Raw genomic sequence first — 17,609 nt, 5'->3', positions numbered from 1 at the left:
CCACCTCCCCATGCCTGTCACCCCACCCTCTCCTACTTTCTGGCCCTGGCATTCCCCTACACTGGGGCCTCTTTCCTACCTTTTAACCCACCCAAAGCACCTTGACCAGTCTAATCTAATCTTCAATTTAAGTACTCTGCCCTTGCTTTATTTTTTCCTAATAGCTCCCAACACGCTAATAAAAATGTTAATGACCATTTTCACTATGGAGTATTTCACCACTGGCAAGAGATTCTCATTATCCTCCTTTTACATAGGCTACACACTGACACTCATACGTAAAGTAATTTGAAAAGACATCAGACCTCTGGATGTCTAACCAGAGCTAGAGGACTTAATCCTTTCTTAGAGCCTCACAGGAAAGGTGAGGTCTGTGACAGGATCCTGCCTGCTTCTTCCTCACCTTTAAAATGCTAAGTAGCTTTGGCTCCAACAGGATTCTAAATGCTGAGCTGCTGCTACTAGACAAAAGAGTTTCAAATAAAGAGTAGACTCAGAAGAAAGCAGACAGTTAAGGCAATGTCTATCTGAACCCTACCAACAAGCATGAGCCCAGTAGCTACACCTGCTTCCTTCTGCCCATTTCCACACCTCCACATGTACTGTTGGTCCCCCCCTATCACCTACAGCCCCTCAAAGGGCATGTCTAACAATTCTTTTTAACCAGTCTGGCTGCCCAATCCTCCAGGTCTCAAAATTCTTATCCAACCCACCCCCACCCCTATCTCATCATGAGGCCCTGATTTGTCCAGAAAGCCTCTCCAGCTGGGCAGGTGGCCTCATAAATGTCTAGGTCCTGATAAAGCTAAAAAAGCACTGCAAACTTAGCAACTGCTCACTCAGTATGGGACAAATTAAATAGGATTTATAGAAGATATATTCTATCTACCAAGACCACAGACATTTTACCCGCTCAAAAAACTTTTCCATATTTTAACAAAAATTCAAATTCAAAAACATCATGTGACATACTGTGCAGACCACCAATAACCCATTAATCCATTTATTTCAAACGTTCTTCAGTATGCTTCTCTGACATCACACACACACACACACACACACACACACACACACAACTTCTCACGGCTCCAGTGAAACAGAGACATTTCTTCTTTGTTAATAAAAAAACAATTTTAAAAGTCTTACCGTGGTCAACATGAGCCAAGACACAGATATTCCTAATGTTGGCAGTGTTCTTCTGAAGTTGGATCATCTTATCAACACCACTGAGTACCATGGTTATTTCCTGTGACTAAAAATTAAATGCACACTTAAAATGGTACAAAATCCAATGGGGGAGGGGCAGTGCACAACAGCAAAAAACAAATGGACAAACCGAGCGGCAGATGCTGCTGAGGCTTACAAGTCGCTTCAGATTCCTTAACTGAGAACCCAATGAATGTTTAGCCACATCTATTTCCTTCTGGCCCTGCCAGGATATAGTCATTTAGGCCCAAGGTCCACTGTAAAGTCCACGCATCCTGCTGACAGTACTAGAGGAGTGCGCTGTGAGTTTCCGGATCTGCCTTGCGATGAATCACGCAGTTGGGAGGCAGGTACAGAGACGCCCTGCTAAGTGACACACACACACACACACACACGTACACATACAGAGATAGACGTCCTGCTAAGTCTCAGTCTCTCTCTCTCTCCTCACACTCACACCCCCGCCCTTCCTTACTTCGTCCCCCTCCCCAAAAGTCCGTCGTTCCGTCAAGCTTGCTGGCTTTCACCAGACGTAAGAACTTCGGCCCTGTGACTGCACTGAGTGTCCTTAAAAGTTTTGTATCACGTGCTCATGAACACAACAGGTACCTGACACATCTTCTATCCCTCTCTCCAATTAAAAAAAGCAAACCGAGGTCTGCATGTCCTTCCTCCGTTTGGGTTCCTGGAGTCTTTGCCGCTGAGGGTACCGGGTCCCTATAAGGTGCAGTCGCTCGGGACCCGCCCCGCCCAGCCCTATCGACATGACCGAGACCCCCACTCCCCTGGCCTCCGTCACCGTCTGGTCGCCGGCGTCCCTAGCAAGTCCCCGCGACTCACCGGCTCCACGCCGCACCTCACCCACGCTTCTAAGACTCCAGAAGTAGCTCAGACCGGAAGTTGCAGGAACCGGGAGGCGGGGCCTGTGGGCCTGTGACCTCTGACCCGCGCGCGTCTAGAACGCCACCGGAAGCCACGTCGATTCCCTTCAACTTGGAATTCCGCGGTCGCCTTGACGACGGCAGACGCTATAGCTGCTCTGAAGTGCCAGCTGAAGCCCTACAGAGAAGGACGCTGGAGCACAGAGCATGAGGAACTGGTGTCTGTGCCAGATTTGCACCTGCGGGTAAGAAACGTCTGCCCGGTGTGGCGTCCGCAGAGCCGTGAGCCCCGCAGACACCTCGCTGCGCACACCCCCTTAAGGACTCCCTTGCCTGAACGGGAGGAGCCTCACCTCCACCCACCCTGCCCTTGTTTAAGCTCTGCTAAATGCGCCCCCTTTCTCTACTTGACTGGCTCCTGTGCAAAACTTATTTTCTTTGCATTCCTGAGGCTTCCTAACCAGAGATGTAAACTAAAATACAGTTCAGGCCAGCTAAGTAGTATGAGCAAATATGGCTGGTAAGTGATGAACTCACCCACACCAATTCTATTGGTTAACTTAAAAGAACAGTATCCATGGTCTTTAGTTTGCCACCCAGAGCCTTCCATCCTCTAAACTTTATTCTTATTCCAGCCCAGGCAGCATCTCTTGAGGCCTCTCTGACAGACAAAAATGACAATAGTCCTCACCCTAGCAGGGTGTTGAGAATGAGTTCCAGGACAGCCAAGGCTACACAGAAAAACCCTGTCTCGGGAAAAAAAAAAAAAAAAAGTCCTCACCCTAAACCTCAGGTTTGATTTGTAAGTCCTGCCTAACAACCTTACATCACCAATAAACACATTCTTCTCTTTCCTCAACCTTACTGTTGACCCAGGGATTAGATCACCTTTGATAAGTAAATATGAGTAACACCAAGCCCTTTGTATTTCTAATCCCCTTCTAAGGGCAACCATCTACAACATATATTGACTGAGAGCAGTTTCACAGCCTTTTTTGCAATAAGCCTTGTTTGTATGTTTGAACAGATGGAAGCATAACTTTTAATGCTTGAATCTGCAAAATCTTGTGTGTAAGAAAAAATGTATTTGAATCTGAATTTATTTACAAGCTAAGTTGTTTTCCCATCCACCCATCAGGAAATTCATTATATTAGGAACTTTACACTCTTCAAAAATAATATCACTATCCAGAGAGCTGGGGGGTGGTGGGGGACGGACTGCCAGTGTAAGAGGAGTCCCCTTTAAGCTTTGAAGCATGACTAATAACTTCTACTGAAATTTCCCTTGCAAAATCCTAATTGCTTTGAGAGCACTGCCTTGGCTGCTTTCAGTTTTATAACTGAGGTACAAGATTATTTGACAAAGTGAGTAGTTACTATGACATATATAGTTCCACTCAGCCATTGGTTTTAAACTTTGGCTACATTCATGGGACATTGTCTCAAAAGAGGACAAAGATTCTTCACCACCATCTCTCCCCATACCACCTCCCATCTTTTGCCTCCTATCCTGTTGGAAGAAAAGAGGGAATATCTGCCCCTATTCTGTTTGTTGTTGAAGATTTTTGGTTAGATACATTTGCATCACTGTGGTAGCAGTACCAGAGAGAAACAGAGGAGGAAAGGTCTGTTTGGGCACACAGTTTCAGAGTGTGCAGTCTCTGGCAGTCAGGCATGGTGGAGTTCTTGTTCATGGAACATGAAGCAAGGCTTTTTACATGCTGGCAGACCAGGAGGTAGAAAGCATTTGGAATAAAGAGCTCTAATCTTCCAAGGGCTACTGTTAGCCACTTACTTCTACCAGGTAAGCGCCACCTTCCAAAAGCCTTCCAGAACGTTTCCATTAGCTGGAAAGCAAAGGTTCAAAATATGTGAACATTTCAGATTCAAACCATAATGCCATCTTTTCTCTCTTATGGAACTAAAATTCAATTCCTTTGATCTTCCATTAGGGACGCCTGATCTCATCATTTCTGTGAGCTGTTTTTTCAAAAAGACAGAAAAGTTTAACAAGTGTAAACAGCCATAACTGGCAGCAAAACTATAAAGCAGAAGGAAGAAAATTGTCTTTTAAGGATTGCACATGTTAGACTAGGAGGATTTTGCTTTCTTTTATAATTTGTCTGTGCTGTTATGTCTTATATTTATCCACAGTCTTAGGTAAGTTATACTGTGAATGCATTGCTTTTGTGGGCAATAAAAACATTGACAAATTCTAAAGTTTTGACTTGTGTTTTGTTAATCAACACAGCTCTATCAGAGTTTTTATATATACATGACCTATGTACTCTGCTCCTGGATTTTCCAAGTATCTTGGACCCTGCATAGGAAAAAATCCCTTTGGTGCTTTCCAACAGCCTCATTTGCAGCAGACATTGCTGAGTCTCATGAGTCTTCTGACTTTAGAGTTTCTTAGACACGTGGAAGAATAAAGGAGATGTCCAACCAGGATGCTGCACCACAACTCCCAACTCCAATCTCTCTTGGCCTCTACTGTATCCCATGCCCCACACCACCACAAACAATGGACTCTGTGCTCTGCCTCCTTCCTTTTGTAGCTGTACTATGATTCAAAGTAACATGTTAGCATCTGTTGTAGGTGATACCTAAGCAGAAAGCCTGTTTGCCAGACATCTAGGAAGTTTCCTTGCTAGCTTCCCTGCTTCAGTAACATAAGAAGGAACTAAACTCTTATGACAAAATCAGTTTGCTATGTAAGGCTACACTATGATTTATCATTTTTATAAACACCAGTGCCGAGGGGAAAGCTGTGCTAAAGTTCAGAAGTTGTACTAAAGTCATTGGGAACCTGTTAACATGCAATGACCACTCAAGATGGTTTTAAAGGAAATAATGTTTCAGCTTATTTGTTTGTACAGACGACATCGTTGTCCACATGGAATCACAAGGGTTTATGAACATTCTGGCATATCTTGCCCCACGACGGAGTATTTGGAAAAATATCCAAAATATGGTGATGTTCTTCCACCTCAGAGTCTTAAACCAAAGCAAGGATTTCAAGCATACCGTGGTAAAATGGAAGGAGTAACCACATTTAAGTAAATATTTAGAAACTGTTTCCTTATTTTTTGTCCAACTCCTCTGGTCTTAATAAGGTTTTCTTACTATTTAAATTTAACTAGCTATTTGACTTAAGCTTAACTAATTTGAGAAGCAAGAAATTAGTTCACAACTTGAGAAAAGCAGAAAGATAAAAAATTAAGTTACATTGGCAAAGAGAAGAAAAAAGAAAACAAAAAGTTCTATTGACTTTTTAAAGTGACTAAAAGATCTCATATTTATATACTTTGCACTGTTACCATTGTATAGAAGAATGCTTTTGCTTCCTAATTTGTGTCTGTCTCTGTGTGTGTATTGTATACATGTGTGTGTTCTAGTTTTTGCATCTCTGTTTGGTATCTAATACTTTAGCTTGCCATGGCAATTTTTAAAGCATACAGATTTAATTTTATCATGGTCCTGTTTGAAATGCACTGAACTATCATTAAGCATAGACCTAACTCCTTCCATAATTACTGCACAGATTATCAAACTCTGCTTGCTTCTCTACTTTATCTCCCCCCTGTTCGGAACTCTCCCTCGTTCTTTCCCTACCTAATACTCATTCAATCTATAAACATCAGCTAAATATTTTCCTTTGTCATTGTCATCTCTGTTTAGCTTTTGGGGTCAAGTAAACATCCCTTTTATAACTTCTGAAATACCTTCCTAGTGTTATTGGATTCATTTCAGTGCTGTACGCCTGCAGGATGGACATCCATTGTTTTCTCAGCATTCTGTTTTCAGAAAGCTGGTACAATATCCACTGCCTAGAGTAGGTACCCAGCATTCCTAAGAGCAGGAGCTTAGAGCTCCTGTATGATTCATTCATGCTGATCATATTGACTAGAAAATAGAAGGGTGGTTTATCTGCAGTATAAAGAATAAGTGTCATTCCATACTGCATGTTTCTATAATACAGGAAGAAACTGTTGTGAATTTGTGTAAGACTTTATCTTAATAACATAATTGTAGCTCAGTTAGATGACTGTCAAAACTGACAGCATGTATCTTTAACTCTATGATGTACATGATATGATTATCCATCTTTATGAGGAAACTAGGGCATAGACAGGTTAACTAAGTTATCCAAGGTTATGCAGCTATTGAATGACAACACCAAGATTTAGATTTAGGCAGTCCGACTAGCCTTGAATCTCTGGTTTTCTCCATTCCATGGGACTGTCTTTTACCCTGAAGTACCACCTCCACCATAATAATGGTGTATAATATACAAGATGGCTAGGTTATCATTTTATTCCCATTGTGGCCAGGGCTTCTGAGAGAGCCAAAATCTTAGAAAGGCTCACATCTGTCTGAGCCACAATTGATGATCAATTAGGCAATAAGCAGGAATATATTGTGACTTTCATGGGAGGAAACTATGTCTAAATACAGTCTATGTAGGTGAATGTGGCTGGTTTTTTTTTTTTTTTGGAAAAGTGGCTACAAAGCTAATATTGACAAATTTTTTTAGCTCATAACATTTTTCTCTTCAGATATCCTTCTATATTAGATTTAAAAATCCACCTACTTGAGAATTTTACTCACTTAAGATCAAATTGAAGAGCTGTTATTTCAGTTTTTAAAAACTATGATTTTTCACAGTTTAACTTGTCATTGAATAGAACCTTATAAAAGAATTCAATTGTTTCTTTCAAATAATCAACTAGTATCATTTTAATATCTCCTTAGATTGTTCATATAAGACAAAATTGAAGATTTCAGTGCTGAAATAATCAAAACAGAAGAACCAGTAGGCTATGTTTCACATATATACATGTATATATTTCAGGTCAGATTATCGCCCTTATGAAGTAGTCAAGCAGCCTCGCCACATACCTGAAGAATATAAACCCAAACAGGGGAAAATTGATCTTGGTACTACCTACAAGCGAGATTATAATCCTTACAAGGTACAGCCTGTGGTAAAAGTCCGGCCTGTGGAAAGACAACAACTTAAAAAAGGAAAGTTGGACACTATCCCAACTTATAAAGGTAACCTGTCATCATTGTAAAAGCAAAGGGGTCTCAAACCTAAAAATGCCATCTTTGACCTTTACAACCAAATTGCCATCATCTTGTATTGTCATACTTAGCCAAAGTGGTTAGAAAAGAACATTTTTCTTGTTGATCAAAAGAATATTGTCAGCAAGAACCAGTTACAAACAAACACAACTGACTCATGGGAGTTAGGAATCCTGTACTCTTCTCCAAATGTGCCCCCTAATTTGTCTGTATCTGAAAGTATATGAAAAGCAAAGGATGTCACTGAACAAAGATATATGTTGCACTTGTCACTTTGTCATAGTTTGTATTGTCCTTTCACCTTATCCTTCCTATAATGAGCTGAAACTCAGCTGAGAGTGTTGGAGTTGTTGAAAAGATAAAACAGCAACTGTCTTCATGATTCAAATTCCAGACCAACCTGCAAAACTATGGAATTAATGGATTGACAACTGGAATATTATTTTTATACTCTGAGGCAGGGTTCTCAACCTCCCAGTGCTCCCATCCTATAATGTTCCTCATGTTGTAGTGACTTCCAACCAAAAACCATTTCTGTTGCTATGTCATAATTGTAATTTTGCTACTGTTATGAATTGTAATGTAAGTAGTTTTGGAGACAGAAGTCTGTCAAAGGGGTCACAACCCTCCTCCCTTCCCCGCTGAGAACTGCTGCTCTAAAGGTAAGATTGGAGGATAAAGCTCTGATCTATGAACAGATTATTCTCAGAACAGGACTTCAGAATAAAATAAACATGTCTGTCCCCTAACAGACAGAACCACGTGACAATAGACAGGCTCTCCTACTCCAGGCCTTACTTGCAGCAAGACAGGAGTGAGAAATTTCCCATTGTTAGCAACATACTTAAAAATGTGAGCACCAGCAACTACTTGGCCTGTCTTTTTATTTTTTCACCAAACTCCTACATGATTTAAACATTTTAAAAGACTTACTCATGGAAGTCTTCATTTAGAAGCAGACTGTCTTGACATGAGCTCTTCTCTTTCCTTTCTTTAGTAACACAGTTGAACATGCAGGCTTATATTCTTTCCATTGGTTATGTGAAATAGCTGAATGGGTATTTTCAAATATAAAACCTTTTGCAAAAGTAATGGCATCTATAGTTAGGTAATAGCTAATGACTACTCTTAAGACTTTTAACAGTAACTAGATAAGTAAAGTGCAAGGTACCAATATCCTGGGATCTTATGGGGAAGTTAGGAATAATGTTCTTTCTGATTTTGAAAAACTGAGTACATTCATGGCTATAGAACTGACAAGTTATAAAGACTATGAATGGTAAGTAAGTATAATCAAATACAGCAAAGCAAATTACTGAAATACTGATATGCATAAAAGATAATCTTGACATAAAAGATAGTAAAAATGACTTTGCTTTGACATTTATACAATCATTATTTTTTCCATGCAATATATACTAAAGACAGTAATATTGATGTCCCTTAGTGTTGTGTGCATATATGTAACACACACAGACACATAGTGTTCCAGGTTTTGAGGCATAAAACAACAGCCTCAACTGTACTTAATTTTGTATGATTGTAATTCTGTGTGTATAATTCTGAATACCTTCATAAAAGCAGGTATTATCTTAGACCTATACATACAGTCTAAGAGTAGAGGGCAGAGGCAAGACAGAAATAGAATATTGTAAAGGTTGCAGTCTAAAAAACCCCATGTACATGACTTGTTTCTTTGTGAACTTGCACTGTTTGATAGATGTGGTAAGCAGAAAGACTGATCCAAAAAATTCCACCAAACACCCAAGAAGTTTATTTGAGAGTAGATGCTTAGTAGATAAAGCCCCACTAAAAAGAATATGCCACACCCAAATCATGTCCTCGAGACATTTAAACACAAGGCATGACTGTGTCTACCTAGCTCAGTTCCTAATTGGATTGAGGGGATATGCACTACACTCTACCTGCCAAATATCTAAGGGAACAAAATTTCTCCTACTAAAAATAGACTTAGTTTCTGTCATACCTTCATACACAACATGAAGTGAATAGTAAAACATTATGAGACCTATGGAAAAATCAGGAAAAAATATCTGAAGTGATAAACAGATGAGAAATTACCAAAATCTGTGACAGAATCATTTCAAAGATTTAAGTCTCAAATAGCTAAACACAAAGGAAACTACACCTAGGCAAATGTCATTTTTAAAAGGTAAAGAATTCTTAAAGATGATGGGAAAAAAATCTCTGGAACGAGAATTAAACCAGATGTATTGTTGGAACCAAAGGAATAGAGATCTTGTAGCACACAGCCACAAATAGTATGCATATATCAAGCTCCTACTCTCAAGTTCCAGGAATTTATTCAGAGAAGGAGACAGAAAGATTTTAAGAGCTAAAAAAGGTGGCTAACTCCAATGAAACAAGTCTTCCAGACACAACAGGGCTGGTTCACATATGAACTAACAGAGACTGTGATAGCATGCGCAGGACCTGCAGAAATTCAATGCCAACAAACCCCAGCATAGTAAAGCGAAGGGGGAACAAAAGTCCCATCCTTAACTAAGAAGCTATTTGCAGCTGATACCTGCTTACCAAAGAAAAACCCAATTTTCTCCAATTGAGTGATGCAACGTATATCCTCCCAGGCAGGATACAGGCTCAGGAGAAATTAATCAAGTGTGTGTGTGTGTGTGTGTGTGTGTGTGTGTGTGTGTGTGTGTGTGCACAGTAGGTTTTCTGCAGGATTTTTTTTTTTTTTTTTTTTTGTAGAACATGTAAGTTGGATGGGTGGGGAGGTGAAGACAATCTGGGAGGACTTGGGGGAGGGAAAGTTACATGACTAACCATAGTGTATAAAAGTAAGTTTTTCAAATAACTTTTAAAGTGTCACAAGAAGCTGGGCGATAGTGGCGCACGCCTTTAATCCCAGCACTTTGAGAGAAAGAGGCAGGCAGATTTCTGAGTTCGAGGCCAGCCTGGTCTACAGAGTGAGTTCCAGGACAGCCAAGGCTACACAGAGGAACCCTGTCTTGAAAAAAAAAAAAGTCACAAGAAAATATTTAAATATACTGAATCTCAAAATTTTATACCTCGTGAAATGGTCTTCAGAATTTGACAGAGATTGTTTCAAACAAAAACAGAGAGTTCATTAGCAGCACAGCAGCACACTGTTAAAGGGAGGGCTTGTAGTTGGAGAAAAATAGTTCAGATAGATGCATGGGATTGGAACTCAGAAATGAATAAAAATGCACAAATAGAAATATGTAGATAAAATTACTATTGATTTCATAAAGTCATTGTATGTTTTCAAACAAATATGGGATTGAAATATGTTAGAACAGCAGTATTAAAGAAAACTATTGTTCAAGAAGTATTCAAAACAGCAACATACTTGAGCCAGGAAGATCTCATAATGAGTGAAATTACGCATTTTTATTTTAAAATGCAGAAAGGCTTAGTAAATTAAAATAAAATAGAATAATAAAAGACCTCTACTAATCCAAAAGAATGTAGGGACTAGGTAGTATGGTATGGGGAAGGAACATGTGAGGGAAAGCAATTAGTGATGTACTCAACTGAAGCCCAGCTGGATCATGGCCTCAGTAAATAAAACTTAGAGTGGTTCTTCATACATTAACAAGAGATCTTTTAAAAATTCACAATTTGTGTAAATTTAAATTCTTGACATAAAATTATAAATCTTTAAAATTTTTAAAATTATAAATATTTTGAAAAACAATTTACTAAAATCAACTCAAGAAATACAGTTCAAATAGATATCTGCTAGAGAAACTGAATTTGTAGAATTGCAGGTGTAGTTTAAAATGATAAAGATCATCTAGGATTTCCAACTTCTGAATAAAATGCAAAAAACTGAAGACAGTGTTCTCAATCAAACAAGGAAAAGCTAGATAGGTAGGTAATATATAGAATAAAAAATGTCCATAAGTCCCTTAGAAAGCTGAGATCAGAAGTCCACTAACAGAACAAAAACATGAGTCTACTGCAGGAGAGGTATCAGTGCAAAGTGAGTGCTGCAGTTGGAGATAGGAGAAAGGAACAAGAAGCAAAACAGAGCTTCTTACCATGAAAGGAGGAGCTGTCCCTGGGAGTAAGCACTAGAGATCTATAAAGGACCAGGAGCATGGCAAAGCTGTGCCCGGGCACCTCAGTGTACATGAAGCTGGAGAAAACAACAGATACCCATCCCTATACACACAGCAACACCATATCACTTGAGATGGAATAACATCAACCCTCTGCTGGGAAAGGGCAGGGTATGGAGATCCATGTTCCCTGAATTATAAAAATATGAAGAAGGAAGAGATAATAAGAAACTTCCCAGACAATCAGCCACCAACCTGAACGCAGAAATAATACCAAAGTCATTTGAAGCTGCTGGTCTACAGCATAGCAATAAAGAGACCCAAACTTAGTTATGGATTGGACCAAATCACACTCTGGCAAATGAACATGGATTAATTTCTGAATATAAGCATTACTGATGTAAGTATCTATGGTACCTATGATGTCTAGTTCTCAAATTATAAACATGGAGGGAAATGAGAAGGGAAGAAGAAGTGGGGGTGGGGTTGCGATGAAACCAAAGGAAAAACTCAAACAGAAAGGATCTATCAGGGAATCAAAAACTTATGACTGATGGTTAGAAACATTAAGTGGAAAAATTAGTCGAGATAGAAGCTACAAAAAGGAGAATGTAATAACTACAGAAAATAACAGAGATGGCAATGCCTTGCATAGGTGTCTGAGTAGATAAGTACACTCATGGGAAGGAGCAGTGAGCCTCAGCTACATCAATATAAGCAAATCTATGGAGAGGAAAGCAGCATGAAGCACAAAGCCCACTAAGCACATTGAACTCTTAGTGAAAACCTCCTCCATAAAGTGCTTTTCAGACAAGTGAAAAGAATTATCAGTAAATGTCAGATGAAGTTTTAAGAGAAATTCTTCAGAAATGTAATATGAAGCAACAGAAACTAGGTCTTTATGATGAGAAAAATGTCCTCAGAAATAGATGCCATAACAATACAGTATTTTTCTGGAGCAAAAATTCTATCAATTTTGATAGAATTTTTTTTAAAACCAATTATAAAAGGACAAAGTAGAAAAGATTAGAATTGGAAATATGCTGTACCTTAGCAGTTACTTCTATGCGATGTGCTGTATAATAATTCAGTCAGCAGTAAAATGATTTTGCAACCAGAGTTCACTAAAATCATATCATCTAGTGAGATCAGAGTCTGGAACACTGATGTTCCCATAGTGAAAGAACAATAAAGATGCATCTCTCAGTATGTCCCCATCATTAAGGTGCAAAACTATGTATGCAACTCAGAACAATATTACTCAAAAGTGGACTATGATTTGTTAAAATTTTTTGTTGTAAACTTTAAAGCAAGATTAAACAAACTGACCTGCAGGCCAAATCCAGTCACCTGATTTTCTTTTTTATGACTGACACTCCCATTCTTTTTCATACTACCTATTCTTGCTACCTATTAATACTTCTGCATTCTTGCAACATTGATAGAATTTACCAGTTGCAATAGGCAGTGCACATTTAGAGACTTGTGCTTAAGCTTCAAAGTCTAAGACATTTCTTATCTGGCTATTACAGAAAAACATTTGTCAACACCTGCTCTGTGACAATTCTATTACCAAGATTGGAAACTTAAAAAGAAGTTATATGTATAGTACTTTACACTACCTTATCTTTCCCCCTCCAGATTCTTGTTTCCTTTTTGAAAGCCCACGTTTCTCTGATATTGAGAAATATTTATTCTATTCATCCACATATTCACCTAAAATCAGCATTTTTTTGTTTCTTAGTCACATTGGCAGCAAAGACTTTGCTAGTATGACTGTGTTAAACTATAGTTCTTCACTAACATCTCTCATTTCCTTGTGGTTACTGGGAAATAGTGCTATAATTGTAATCTTTAGTTTCTGAAGAACAGATATTCCTTCATGGTAGCTCAAGAACAAAATTCATGAGAATTGAAAATGGAAGGTTGACAGGTAGGGACCTGGAGGGGGTGCTTTGGCTAATGAGTACATGATTTCACTCGTAACATCTTCACTTCCTTCATATCTCTTCTCTGCTGCTGTTCTACTGAATGGCCTCCTCCAGTTCCTTATTTCTTTGTTTCTATACAAGTCTGCAAGAATATGGTTTCCATTTGCCATCAATCTGAATACTACCTCATGCCATTCTATTATGTTCTTCATCTGGTTCTTGGTTTTCAGCCTTAGTCACAAGCTTGGTCTAGTTTATTACTTCTTGCCATGTGGCTTCATAGGATTCTGATAACTTAAAGACTATCTTCTTTTTGGCTGGGTTTCCACTCACACTAAACATCAGTAGCTTAGTAATTTAGTCTAAAACTCAGCAGGACTATCTAAGAATGAGGACAGTTTCTCTTCACAGCCAGTAGCCACATGGTAAACATTCAAGGTTTAACTATCCAGTTGTCATCCCCTTGACTTTGGTTCAGATTTGATTGTCTTACCATATATAAACTTGCTTTTTATAAATTAATATTTGGTGTTTAAAAATCCTTTTGGAGATGCAGTAAATTTTAGATATTTCAGCTTACTATATTAGTATGTAAAATAGTTGTCTTTTATAAACTTACTCTTGGTGTTTTAAAGTACTTTTGTGGGGTGAGGTAAATTTTACTATACTACTCAGTTTACTACTTTTCTGTCTACAAATAAACAACATAAAGAAGCCTTTACTGAAATATAAACACTTCAAATTTTCATCTTTGGCTTAAGTAAGTTGCAGGTATTGGGTTTCTAACTCTCAGATCTTGGCTTTGATGATCATTTCTAAATTACACATACAGTTTTGAATACACTGTTTGGCCTCCTGGTCTCTAGATGGTCCTGTATCTCTTGGGGATTCCTTAAAGCCCAATAATCCATGGAATCTTTATTTTTGACCAGAATAGCATTGAAATTTGAAAGTTCTTCAAATGAGCAACTGGTATATGTAGTCTTTAGAACTTTTATTTTTTATTCTAAAAGATTCCAAAGGTCATTTCTGTGAGTTGTAAGATACTGTAAAAGTTAATCAACTGACTTCTTCCTCTTGGAGGCTTCTTATTTTAGCCCTGGATTTTATAGCTGTCCTTAATATTTTGTGAGTTACAGACAAAATCCTAGCCAGTACATTTTATACTGTCTTTGCCCACAACAAAGTCTATTTAGCATTCTATCCATAGGCAGGGTCACATGTTCCATATGGCCTTGTATGTAATCAGATGAATCTGAAAGTAGAAAATGATGAACAACAAAAAAAGAGTCAAATATGAGGGAAACCTAGTGTTTGTGAATCTAAAAGAAATCAGAAAATGCTAGGCAATGGAGAAATTAGTCAGGAGACTTTGAAGATAGTTTTTTCCCCTCAGTGTTTAAAAATATTTTGTTTGTTCTGATTTTCAAGATGATTATAGATCTTGGGATATTCAGAAATGTGAACTGTGTAAACCAGAGCAAGCTTACCATCCCCCAGATGTGAAATTCGGAAACTCAACTACATTTCAGGATGACTATGTTCCCCGAGAGATAAAGCCCAGGCAAAGCTTTAAGCCCTGCTCTGTGGTCAAGTGTTCTGAAGGCCCTTTTAATGGTGATACAAGTCATCGTCGAGATTATGTACCTCATCAGCTAGAAGTCAAGTTTGCAAGGCCAAAAGAAGTTTATAAGCCTACTGACCAGCCTTTTCAGGATCTCACCACTCACCGGAGTGATTTTCAGGGTCTTACAGGTGAAACTGCAAAAATCTGCAGACCTGCCTATACCAGAGTGACCCAAAACATTCAGTTTAAAGGAAGCACTGAATTCCGTGACAGTTTCCAACCATGGGAAATCCCACCACCCAAAGTCAAGGAAGTGGCAGAATATGTGCCTCCTTCAGGAAGTATGCAGTTAAACAGCTCCAGCCACCTTGACTATGTTCCCTATCAGGCCAGTCGTGTAGTTGCCATTAGGCCAGTTTCTCACAGAAGGCAAAGCAATTTTCCTTTCCAAGGAAAAAGCACCATGAAAGAAGATTTTCCAGCATGGGAAAGTTGTCGTCAAGGACTTATTAAGCAGCAGCAACAAATTCCCAACCCATCTGGAAAATTTGAGGGTTTGAGCACTTTCAGATCTCACTTTGTACCACATGAATGGATTCCAACGGAGAGCTGCAAACCTTTAAATAAAGCTCTTAAGAGTTCAGTTCCACTTGATGATGTCACCATGTATTCTATACAGTTCACACCAAAGAAACAGGAAATCTGCCCAGCTAGCTATCCTTCTCCTCCTGGTTATATATTTGAAAATACAAATTCCCAAGGACATAAATTATTTCGCAAGATTATTCCTTCAGTGAAGGCCTTTTAGTAATCAATATTTAAAAGAAAGCTAATGAGAGTTTGATTTTTAAAGAGAAACCCCAACTTTTATAGTAAAAAAAGTCATGAGAGCTGTAGAATTTCATTTTTAGCTTTTTGAACAAGTTGGAACATAAAGATCAGAGTTGACAAATCAATTTTTTTGAACCAAGGTCATCCTGTTTAGCACAGGCTACCCTGGAACTTGCAGTCCACCTGTGTCAGTCTTCTGATCCAAGATTGTTCTTTAACAGGCATTTCTGAAGGCTAAATGATGGGCACACTCATTTACACATGCTGTCTCATAGCTTGTCCTCAGCCTGGTGTCATGTACACCTCATTTTACACTCATGCAATTATACAGCTCCTCTTATCATCATTTATCAATTACATTGGGACTATCTAGAACAAACTTGAAGATGAAATATAAATTACTCTTCTCAAAATTCCAGGTTTTACACATTGACTGATTCATTCATTCACCTTTAACACATCTACAGAGCATAGGACAAGTCAAGTCAAGTTTTGTTTGATGATGTCAGAGACTACTGCTCTGCTCCTTTCCCTGTTCAAAACAGCAAGAGACATTGTGGCTTGAAGAGGAAATATCCAATAGGATGGGAATCAGAGGACCAGAGTTCAAGTTCAGTTTATATTTGTGCCACTGTAAGCAAACTCTTACATACACACTCCTGTGGTTCGTGTGTTAAAGAATATTGGTTTTGCCTACCTCACAAAAGTTTGTTGGGAGCATCGAGTTGTATAATACATTTGAATGTATAAAGTACAAATGGAAGGGGCTATTAACAAACCCTCAGATAACTTTTTGTACTTTTTCATTTTCAAATAAGGATAGTTACAAACTTAATACCCATTACTTGGTCTCCATGCAGCAAGGAATGTAAAATAACCTAATTTGCTTTGATTTTATGAGTAATATGTGTTTGTAAGAGGCATCTGTCCACTATAGCTTCATACACACCCTATAAGTTACAGCATAAAATAGAGAACCTAGATTAAATACTTGGATGTAAATGGCTATGTTTTCAAAAGGAAATATATTTGCTGAAAAAGTTGTAGGGAACTTCCAGTTCTGACAAAGTCTTTCATCCAGTGGCCACATCCAGAAACACTGTTCATTTGTAAGAGCCATAACTACCTTGCTCATGGCTGAAAGTATAAAGTGCAAAAAGGAAGGGGAAGAGATACCAGTAAAGGACCTAGAAATAGCATACTATAATTATAAATGTTGACTGCTTCAAGAGAGTGTTTTAGTAAGTGATCATGTAAGATCGACTTTAGTTTAAAATGAATTGTAATATTTTCATAGTTGTTTAAGAATATTACTAAGTGAATTCAAAACATTTAATAATTATTTTAATTAATTGAAAGTAATTCTCCATGTTTGATTCATTATAAAAAGATAATATATGAAAAATTATGTTTTATATATAATCTGATTAATAAAATATTGATTTTCATGAAGCCATTTCTATATCATTTTATTTAAGATAGAACTTGTAAGTAAATTCCTATCTAAATATACCTATACATGATTAGATAAAGCTATTTTAAAAATAGAAAACACTACTATAATAATCAAAATTAAAAATTTGGTAATACTTTACCATTCTTGCCATTCTGGCCCTGTTCCCATGTTTAATATTCAAATCTCCCACAATCTGATGGGACTGGTCTCTTCTCTGAACAATAGTGGCCACTGTTAAAACATCTACTGGCATTTTTGGAAACAGTTTCCTTAAACTAAGAGCACATGACATATTGTCTTGTCTCACTGCAACCTAATATAATAGGTGTGGCAATAGGGTTTGGAACAGAGCATAGCATAAGACATTCAACTGGGAGTTCAGAATCATCTTTCTTAAGGAATGTTGGCTGAGCTGAATTCTGAAAGATAAATAGGAAGAAATAAGGGTGAAGAAAAGTGGGAAAAACCAAAAGCAACTTGGAGAAGAAAAGGTTTATTTCATCTGACAGCTTTATAGTCCATCATGAAAGGAATTCAGAGAAGAAACTTAAGGTAGGAGGAACTTGGAAACAGAAATTG

General features: G+C 38.2%; 2 protein-coding genes across 5 annotated transcripts in view; one reads left to right on the top strand and one right to left on the bottom strand.

The window, feature by feature from the left end:
- Efl1 (elongation factor like GTPase 1) overlaps nt 1-2,125 on the bottom strand; it is a 128,610-nt gene extending 126,485 nt beyond the window's left edge. For all 3 annotated transcript variants that reach the window (XM_031387206.1, XM_031387207.1, XM_031387208.1), the window contains exons 1-2: nt 2,047-2,125; nt 1,147-1,252 (exon numbers count right to left, since the gene is read on the bottom strand). In XM_031387206.1, the coding sequence (XP_031243066.1) occupies nt 1,147-1,237 (91 nt within the window). In that variant the 5' untranslated portion in view covers nt 1,238-1,252; nt 2,047-2,125. The remainder of the gene's footprint in view (nt 1-1,146; nt 1,253-2,046) is intronic.
- On the top strand, nt 1,994-17,030 carry Saxo2 (stabilizer of axonemal microtubules 2). Of its 2 annotated transcripts, XM_031387210.1 has the most exons (5): nt 1,994-2,332; nt 4,040-4,247; nt 4,967-5,146; nt 6,943-7,145; nt 14,608-17,030. In XM_031387210.1, the coding sequence occupies exons 3-5, from the start codon at nt 5,124-5,126 to the stop codon at nt 15,549-15,551; spliced, it is 1,170 nt and encodes a 389-aa protein (XP_031243070.1). In that variant the 5' UTR covers nt 1,994-2,332; nt 4,040-4,247; nt 4,967-5,123; the 3' UTR covers nt 15,552-17,030. The 2 variants fall into 2 exon arrangements, with proteins under 2 accessions (XP_031243070.1, XP_031243069.1); XM_031387209.1 differs by lacking the exon at nt 4,040-4,247.
- The last annotated feature ends 579 nt before the right edge of the window (nt 17,031-17,609 follow it).

Source organism: Mastomys coucha, unplaced genomic scaffold (genome assembly GCF_008632895.1).
Source record: "Mastomys coucha isolate ucsf_1 unplaced genomic scaffold, UCSF_Mcou_1 pScaffold21, whole genome shotgun sequence".
NCBI lineage: Eukaryota > Metazoa > Chordata > Mammalia > Rodentia > Muridae > Mastomys > Mastomys coucha.
This window is presented reverse-complemented; position numbering and strand designations above follow the sequence as displayed.